At 52.8% G+C, this 9,067-nt stretch overlaps 1 protein-coding gene across 4 annotated transcripts; it reads right to left on the minus strand.

The window, feature by feature from the left end:
- Window positions 1-334: 334 nt before the first annotated feature.
- Window positions 335-9,067, minus strand: ZNF672 (zinc finger protein 672). Of its 4 annotated transcripts, none has more exons than XM_082622671.1 (5): window positions 8,831-9,067; window positions 5,614-5,929; window positions 5,013-5,168; window positions 4,186-4,289; window positions 335-2,884 (listed from the first exon to the last, which is right to left on the minus strand). In XM_082622671.1, the coding sequence occupies exon 5, from the start codon at window positions 2,634-2,636 to the stop codon at window positions 1,236-1,238; it is 1,401 nt and encodes a 466-aa protein (XP_082478797.1). In that variant the 5' UTR covers window positions 2,637-2,884; window positions 4,186-4,289; window positions 5,013-5,168; window positions 5,614-5,929; window positions 8,831-9,067; the 3' UTR covers window positions 335-1,235. The 4 variants fall into 4 exon arrangements, with proteins under 4 accessions (XP_082478797.1, XP_082478798.1, XP_082478796.1 ...); XM_082622672.1 differs by having other exon boundaries at window positions 5,607-5,929; XM_082622670.1 differs by lacking the exon at window positions 5,614-5,929 and having other exon boundaries at window positions 8,831-9,064.

The raw sequence follows: 9,067 nt of genomic DNA on the forward strand, positions 1-9,067 counted from the left end.
TTGGCACTCCCTCCACTCTTGCATTCAGGCAAGGCACTAGGTAATTCCAGAGGGTTGGGCTGGAGTAGGATTAGAGGTATGTGTCCCTGGGCCACATTTGTACTCTCCACTAACCAAGAGAACCAAATGTATAGGGGCCCCTGAAGAATCTTGCCTTCCAGTGCAAAAATGAGGGGGCTATATGTGCAAGATTGCTGAGCTAGCTTGGGAAGGGACCAGAGACCTTGGAATTTTGAAAGGGCCTGTCTCTTGGGTGACTCCTGAAGTCTGCAAACACAGCAGCCTCAGGTTTGACAAAGGGAGCTCTTGGCATCTGGAAGTCAAATAATTCTTTATTTCACCACCTGCAAGCAAAAAAATCAGCCAGTTACAGGGAACTTTCATCCCTGCACCGTGGCCTCTGTGGAGCTCAGTCTCCTCATGGCTCCAAAGCTTAATTTGTGTAGAGCGTTCTTACTGCACTTGGCAGTGCCCAGCTTTGTGGACCCATGTGGTCTTGACTCAGGTCCCAGGGCTGATGTCCCCCACCTGGAGAACACTGTCCTGAGAGGTACCTTGATCTGTACATCAACAGGTCTGTCCCATGGGACAGGTGGGCAGCCCTGCTGAGAGCTCCTGCCCACCTTTACATGGTATGAAGCACTTCTCTGGGTGGTTCTGGTGTGGAGATACCTTTAGTGAAGTGAGCTTTCCCACTATCTCTCTGCAAATTTTGAAGCTGAGGGAGAAAGCAGCAGAGAGACTAACAGTCAAGTGAAAGGAAGAGGCAAGAAGACCACAGGGCCTGTGGGATGTGACTCTGGCCACGTCTGTGGTCATGACCTGAAGAGGCAGTACACCGAAAGTATATGGAAAGAAGAGGTACAGGACACTCGGGCTGGAGAAAGGAGACGGGACAAGAGAAGACAGGATGCTGAGGGGAAACCAGGAAACACCCGAGAGCACAGCAGCAGGGACGGGACACACCAGTACTTGGGTGCTCTTCCACGCGTGGGGTCTGGGAGGTTCCCCCTGCACCTACACCTCAGAGGGGAAGGACGGGCAGAGAACAGGCAAAGAGCTGACAGGGGAAGTAGGCGTAGGGGTGCAGCGAGAGGCCAGGTGAAGTGCTACCCACAGAGGTGGACAAAGGTAATATGCCACGCTGTCTTTCCACAGAACTCCATCTGCAAGTCGTCCCACCCATCCCTATGGCACTATAAAAGTGCTTATCTAGCCCACTCCAGAGAAGGCTCTCAGCAAGTCTCTCTCAACTGAGACACAAAAAGCCCTGGCTTTTCCTGTCCTGCTTGCCCAGCAAAGATGAGGGCGGTGCCCGCCTTGGCCTGAGTGGCAGCGGCAGCTGTAGTCGCAGCGGTGCGAGCACGTGTGTGGGCCCGCTGGTGCTGCGACAGGGAGCGGCTGTGGCTGAAACACTTGCCACACTCCGCACATTCCGCCGGCCGCTCGCCCAGGTGCGTCTTGCGGTGCAGTGCCAGCTTGGAGCCCACACTGAAAGCTTTGCCACACTCAGGGCACTTGTGGGGCTTGTGGCCAGCATGGTTGCGCCGGTGCACGTTGAGGTTGGACACGCACGTGAAGTGCTTGCCGCACAACTCACAGCGGTAGGGCTTCTCGCCTGTGTGTGTGCGCCTGTGCTTTGTGAGGTCCGAGCGGTCGCTGAAGCAGCGGCCACACTCGGTACAGGGGAAGGGCCTCTCGCCTGTGTGGATGCGCTGGTGCACCACAAGGTCGGAGCGCTGCCCGAAGCCCTTGCCACACGTGGCGCATGCGTGTGGCCGCTCTCCCTGGTGGCTGCGCCGATGGCGCAGCAGTGTGGAGCTCTCGCTGAAGCGGCGCCCGCAGTCGCTGCAGGCGTAGGGCTTCTCGCCCGTGTGCGTGCGCTGATGGCGCACCAGGGTGGCGCTCTCCAAGAAGCCCTTGCCACACTCTGGGCATTTGAAAGGTTTCTCACCCGAGTGCGTCTGCAGGTGTCGCGTTAGTGTGGAGCTCTTGCCAAAGCTCTTGCCACACACACCACATTGGTGTGCGTCCGAAGTGCCTGGCTGCCGAAGTGTGGAGTCACCAGGGCTCCTGGCCGCGTGGACACGCAAATGGCTCCGAAGTCCCGCACCGCTGCGGAAGGCCCGAGGGCACTGAGTGCAGCGATGGAGCGTGTCAGCGGGCACGGCCGCTGTCCCCCACGGGTGTGCCCGTGCCTGGTGGAAGCGCAGTGCGCTCTGGCGGAAGGCACGAGGGCACAGCGGACAGCGGCGGGGCCGCTCGGGAGGGTGCCAGTGGCGCCTGTGCAGCAGCAGAGCCGGGAGGTGTGGGAAGCAGCGGCCGCAAGCTCGGCAGCGGCAGGAGCGGCTGCGCCGCCTGTGCGCGCTCTGGTGTAGGTCAAGGCGGCCGCTGTGATGGAAGCTCTGGCCACACTCACTGCAGATGTAGAGCGTCCGGCCCGCATGAGCGCGTCGGTGCGCACGGAGGTCCGCGGCCCGTGCGCAGCGCTCGCCGCACTCCAGACAGCGGAAGCGGCTGTCGCCACCGTGGGCGCGCTCATGCCGCAGCAGCACCGAACTGTAGCGGAAGCTCTTTCCACACTCACCGCACCCATAAGGCCTGCCGGCTGCTGCCTCTGAGGCACCAGCGAGCATGATGAGGGCCGGGCCGGGCCGGGCCGGGCGCCCTCAGGGTGCGGCGTGCCGCTCACGCTCTGGACTCCACCTCCTCCAGCTGACCGTTATTTTCAGTTCTCTTAAGGCCTAGAAAGGGAACGGTAGCAGAGGGAAGAGAGGGAGGCCTGGAAAGCTGGTCCGCGGATTCCGGGGTTCCTTCTCTCACAGCAGGTGCTGTGGCTGTTTCAGAGGTGGGCTGCAGCTAGGTTTACCATGTGCCGTGAACCCTGCAGGGAGAAGGTCACTGTGAGCCCCAGCAACATCTATGACAGCTACACCTTGGGGGATGGAGGGGCAAGCACAGGCTCCCTGTTTTCTGTACCTTCCTCAGCTAGACCATCTCTGGAGTTCCATTCTCCAAGAGGAGGCAAAGCCATGGGAGTCCTAGAAATATGGGGGGGAGGGGTCCTTGTGCCACCAGGAAGGGCAGGAGGGACTCAAGAGGGGAGCTTTCCTCCAGTACACTGCTCGGAAGGGAAGGAAGAGTGTCCAGCTTGTTTTATGAGCTTAGCCCAGGGACCTTGGCCTGGAGATGCACTAGGAAACGACCAAGGAGGGATGGGTAATGAGAAGTCCCCTGGGCCTAAACCACATCAACACCTTCCTCTGAAGACCCAGGGTTTCCTGAGTAACCAGTGTGAACCCAGCCAGGCCTGGGTTGGAAGCGGTGAAGCATAAACCTATCCAGCAGCAGCCTGGGCAAAAGGCTCAGGAAGGGCTGGGACCTGGGCAACGGAAGGTATCTGAGAAAACCCGAAGTATTGCTCCTTAGCTTTGGACAGCACCTGATACACAGTCACACCACATCAGTACACAGTCTCAAAGTTCCGTGGCCTAGCCTTGAGAAAGCAACTCAGGATCCAGGAAAGGGGTAAAAGGAAGCATGGATAATTCATAAAGAATATTATCAAAAGTTGATGGCATTATCAAAGAAGTGATTTTCACATTTCTAGGGAAGGCTGGGGAGAAGGAAGGGATATCCTTTCTAATTCTCAGGGCATTCGAGTTGTTTACAAACATTCTGCAGACTTTCCTCATTGCCCCAGCCCCAGGGATCTGAGAACCTGGATTAGCAAAGAAGCCCCTTTATGGGGATGGAATCTGCTCTGCTATTTTGTTCATCTCAAATGGTATCCCTGAATCCTTCTGACAAGTTGGTCCAGGTGGCTCTCTGTGAGCAGGGTCAGCATTTGTGCACAGAACCTCCTGTGCCCTCTATTTAGAGCACAAATTGGGCTGCTCTCCTCACCTGACTGGCCTCACCACTGACTGTTCCCCTCAAGATCCATGGATCTGTCCCCAGTTCAGTTCAGTGGGACACGGGAGACAGGTATAGTCACTATAAGTTATAGGCCATGTCACCCAACAGATCAGTGAGAGTAAGCAAACAAAATAGTCATCAGTCATTTTCTTATTAGCAGATGGAAACTCAAATACCCAGAACTGTGGTTAAAACACCCCATAGACGGGGTCCTCATCTTTTGGATGCAAATGGGGTCAATTGAAAAAAGCCTTTAAAACTACAGACCTGCAGGGGTGGGCTCTGAAGCTTCTGTTCCCCTCCTTCTTGGGAAGGAGTGGTGGATATAGCAGGTTCTCTCCCTGTGGCTCTGGAGCAGGATGTGCTGTGCCCTGCAGAAAGGATAAAATAAGAGGGATAATGTGAATTTTAACTGAGCAAAGGGGACAGACGCAGGTAGAAGAGAAAAGAAGGAAACATTTCTTGGAAGAGGGTATTTTTAAAATGGATATTTTCAAATATAAAAAACTAACAAGAATAGTACCACAAATCACTCACTCACCTTCAGCATCTATTTACATTTTGCTATTTCGTTTCATCTATGACACTCCCCCCACCCTACCCCAGCCCATACACATTTTTGGGGGGAGGGTGGGGCGGCGGTGGTCTGGAGTATTTTAAATCCTAGACATCTTATTCAAAGAGGATGAGTTTTAAACAAAATCTGCAAGCAGGGGCAAGAGCCCCTCTGCAGACCTGAGAGCAGACTTTAGAGGGAGTTTCTTGGTTCTTCCAGAGAGAGTTTTCAGCCCAGACACTTGCTTGGGCTGCTAATTCTAGCTGGTCAAATTCAAAAGAATGTTTGCCCTTGTGTGAATAAAACCTTCTCTCAAGGGTCAGTGGTTGATCCCAAATGCCAAAGAGAGCAATGCTTATGTCCTAGTGAGTATCCCCCCTCACCCGAGTGTCTCTGGAGACCCTGGCACCTCTCAGGCCAAGTTTCTGGGATTACACCCTCTGCCAGGCTACTGCCTTCGAGGGCACATGGCCAAGGAAGGTAAGACAAATGCACAAATGAAAACACACACACATAAATGATATATAACCAAAGATACCCTTTTGCCCCATCACAGACATGGAATAAGAGACCCCGGTCAAGGGTGCAGGTTTTGTGCTTGAGTGCCAGGGTGTATCCTTCAAGTCTCTCTTCTGTACCTCACCCCATGCTGGAGCTTGCCCTGGAAGGAAAGGGTCTATGCTTGGGAGGAAATCTGAAAGAAAAAAAAAATTACTGTGCCAAAAGAAGAACAATTTCTAGACTGTCCTAACCATCATTTTCCTGATTGAGTTCTGAAGTTGCTATGCCACCACATTTCTTTGATTTTTGGAAAAATATAAGTACAAGGGAGGCTTTGAAAGAGGGAAGGGGGTAATTACATGTGAATTGATGAAAAGTCCTAATTGTTCAGTACTTTAAAGTATTTTAGTACCTTTCAAGTATTTAATACTTACAAACTTATTATACGTAACTAATAAAAGACAATTACTAAGAAAATAAGCTAATGGCAAAAATTAATATTCACAATAAAGATAAATTTGTTTCGTATACCACGAAACTTGTTTCTTAATAGATATTGCAGTCATTTCATGCCATATCTAACTGTTCACAGGAGTGTTGGACTTAATCAGGATTTAGTACATTTACTAACAATCTACCGTGAGAGAAGTGTAGTTCTTTTTCTTCTGAGTTGTGTTGTTCAGTCAGTATAAAGATTTTCCTCCCTGGTTATCTTTTCTGCCAGGCCAACATTTCTTGGGCATGATGAAGAGGCAAGTGATCATCTCACAATTCCTCCATCTTGAAGCCAGAGTTGGATAAAACTGGTCTGGGCTGCAGGAGTGGGTCTGAGGGCTGTCTCAGCTGTGCTGTCTGCTACAGTAGCCACAAGCCACATGTGGCAACTGAAACTTGAAATGTGGCTGGTCCAAAGTGAGATGTGCTATAGGTCAAACACACTCCAAACTTCAAAGACTTAGTATGAAAAAAGAATACAAAATATCTCATTAATAATGTTTAATGTTGACTATATGTTGAAATAATATTTCATATATATTGGGTTAAATGAAATATATTTTTAAAATTTATTTCACCTGTTTTTAAGAAAAGTGATGATTATAACTGTGGCTCACATTTTTATTCTATTAGATAGTGTTTGCCAAATGGCCTTTCCAAATCCTGGAACAATGTACAAAGGGAGGCTGACCCACCTCACAGTCCCTGAAGGGGATTGCATGGGAAGAGGTCACCAACTGCCCTGACCCTTAGAGCCTCAGTAACCAGAAGACAGCCACTCTTCTCATCTCCCAAGATGTGGGGCTCTGGCCACACCCTCCAGAGGGCCCATCTGCTCTTCGGGAAAGTGAATATCTGTACTGCCATCTAGGAGACCTGGTTGGGACTTGGTGTTATAACTCATGCAAAGCCTATCACTGCTGCTTTCCAGTTATTACTAGCATCAATATGGAATGGCTCTCATATGTTTCTGTGTATGTACCCCTTTCATCCTCCCAGCAGTCCTTTGAGGTGGGTACTACTGGTTACCCCTATGTGACTTGAGGTTCCCCTGTGGTGCAAGCTCATCCAGAGCCACAAGGACAGCAGGTGGGTCCAGGGACAGGAAGGGGATGGCAGGCTGGGAGGCCTGTCTCTGGCTCTCCCCGATAGTCCCCAACCTTTCCTGGCCCTGGCCAGCTGGCAGCAGTGCGGCAGGAAGCCCCAGGCGGCCCCAGGGACCATCATGGGACCGGGGCTCACTCTGTGTACTCTGTGGTGGATTCCTTTGTGGTCCTGGTAGAGGAAAGGAAACGGTCAGCCTAAGAAGTGGTTTGGGGAGCAGTAGCTGCATTTGGGAGAGAAGATTCTTCTGCTGGCCTCTCTATATATATACTTACCCCCCACCCTGGTCCCAGTCCTAAAGTCTGTTGCCCAGCCCTAATGACAATGTAGTCTCCAGGACTCTGAGACACCCCAAGAGGCTGCTGAAATTTACATCCATCTAGAAGCAAATAACCCACTTCTCACTGTTGGGAGGAGGAGGGGGGAGGAACTGGATGGATGGAATAGTTTCCCTGACCCTCTGGAGCCTGCTTTGGGGCCTTTCCACTTGTAGTTCTTGCTACCTGAAAGCCCTTTCTCCTCTTCATTCAGGGCTCTGCGCCAATAATCCCTCCTCAGAGAAGCCCTACTGAGCACCTTCACGCTTCCAAAACAGTGATTACCAATCTACTCTGGAAAGGTTTCGGTCTCTTTTCTAGGTGAGCATGGGGTATGAAATCCAGTGCACCAGAATGGCCACTCCTCACTTCCCTTTTTCCCATAACGGAATCAAGGTCCAGTACTTTAAAAGACATTGCCCCTTCCAGCTTCAGATCCAGTCTGACATGTTTAAGGAGTTGGTGGAAACAGGAATGACAGCTCCCTCCCCATTCCAAGTACCCAAGCCCGATCATGATCCAAACAGATTCTTTTGCAAGGTTTTTTCACAGAGATTTTCCTGTGAAATCTGGGAAGTGTGGAGAATGTATGTATGTTGACAGGGAGAGAACATAGTAGGATAGTTTATTCTCTATGTTCCTTTGACACATGCGCAAGACTACAGCCCAGAAGAGCCAGAGGAGCCCAGAACTGGGATGAGGAAGGGACTATATGGTACTTTGCACTCTTCCTAGGCCTAGCAAGAAGTTGGGCACACATAAGGTATCTAATGCTTTTTTAAAATGATGTATTAATCTGGAATACAATTCTTTCAAACGTTAGGTTCCTGGAGGAGAGGGCCTCTCTCTAGTCATCTTATCCTCCACAGCCCTATCCACTGCGTATACTGCAAATACTCTGACTTGGTTTACTAAGTCCTTTACTGCAACCTGTGTAGGAGACCGGAGAGGCAAGTGTCCAAATTCTGGGTCTTCCATTACCAGCTGTGTGACCTTGGACAGGGGACGTGGGGTGTCTAACACTCCGGCCTGAGAAAACTCAGTAAAGGAAGCTGTAATAATGTTTCCTATGAAAAGAGGGAAGGTGTTAAGTGTGAGAACTGCAGTTGCCGAGTTTGTAGGATTTACTCTCCCTGGAACCCTGAAAAAGAGGTCTCTTACCGCCTACGCATCCTAAACGTTCTGCAAGACCTTTTTAAAGTCTTTTCCCCCCGACCCCCCCCCCCCGCCCCACGAAAGAACCCTACTTAACAGGATTAGCGCAGTGTGGGGCTTTCGTAGACCCTCCCTACACACCGGCAGCTTCGAGAGTAAGTAGTGACATTGGTTACTCATTTTAAGACTTGGTGCCTAGTACTTAACGGGAGCTGAGCACAACTATTCGAGGAATGAGGAACGCCCCACAGGAGCAGGTCGCCTTCCCTGGCCCTCCCGCAGCGCAGCCAATCCCGGGTGCATCAGTCAGTTTTCGTCACGAGTTACTGGTCAGATTCTCCTTGCACGAAACTTCCCACCCCGAGCCCACCCCAGCTCTTCACACTTGGCGCCAGCCCACGCGAAGGGCAAGGCAGGGCACCAAAAACGTAGTGGAGAGTAGGGGGCGTTTAACATCGACCGAGCCCAAAGGCTGCCGCTGCCCTTTTAAACTGACTCAGCCTGTCGATGTCCGCGTCGTGGGGCCGCCAGCCACGAAGGTCACCAGGGGAGGGCTGGCGAGGACAGACGGAGGGCAAGGCCTGGGGGGAGCAGGCCGCGAGGCAGCAGCGGGCGTGCGCCGGCCAATCGCTTGCTCCGCTGCGGCGCCGCGTCACTCGTTGCCGGGGCGTCGTTCTCGACGGCTGCAAACGCTAGCCGCCCGGAGCGGAGGGAAGAAGCCGGGCGCAAGTTGGGGGCCACTGCCCCGCGCTAACCCTCCCTCCCGGCCCTTCGGTCCCCTCACCGGTCGCCGACTGGATCCTCGGGCACCGCGCGGCTCCCACTCAGCTGGCTCGCCGACCCCAGCCTCCCGCACTGCGGGACTGGGGCGGGGAACGGAGGGAAGGAGCTGGCGGAGCGCGGGGCCGCCGAGTGGGGGGAGCTGGGAGGCGCCTCGGGATTGGGGGTCACGCTCCAGCCCCGCTCTCCCGGGTTGGCCAGTGGTCTGCCTCATGAGGGCCGCGTCACCGGTTGCTGGGAG

Source organism: Mesoplodon mirus (genome assembly GCF_964341445.2).
Source record: "Mesoplodon mirus genome assembly, chromosome: 5".
Lineage (NCBI taxonomy): Eukaryota > Metazoa > Chordata > Mammalia > Artiodactyla > Ziphiidae > Mesoplodon > Mesoplodon mirus.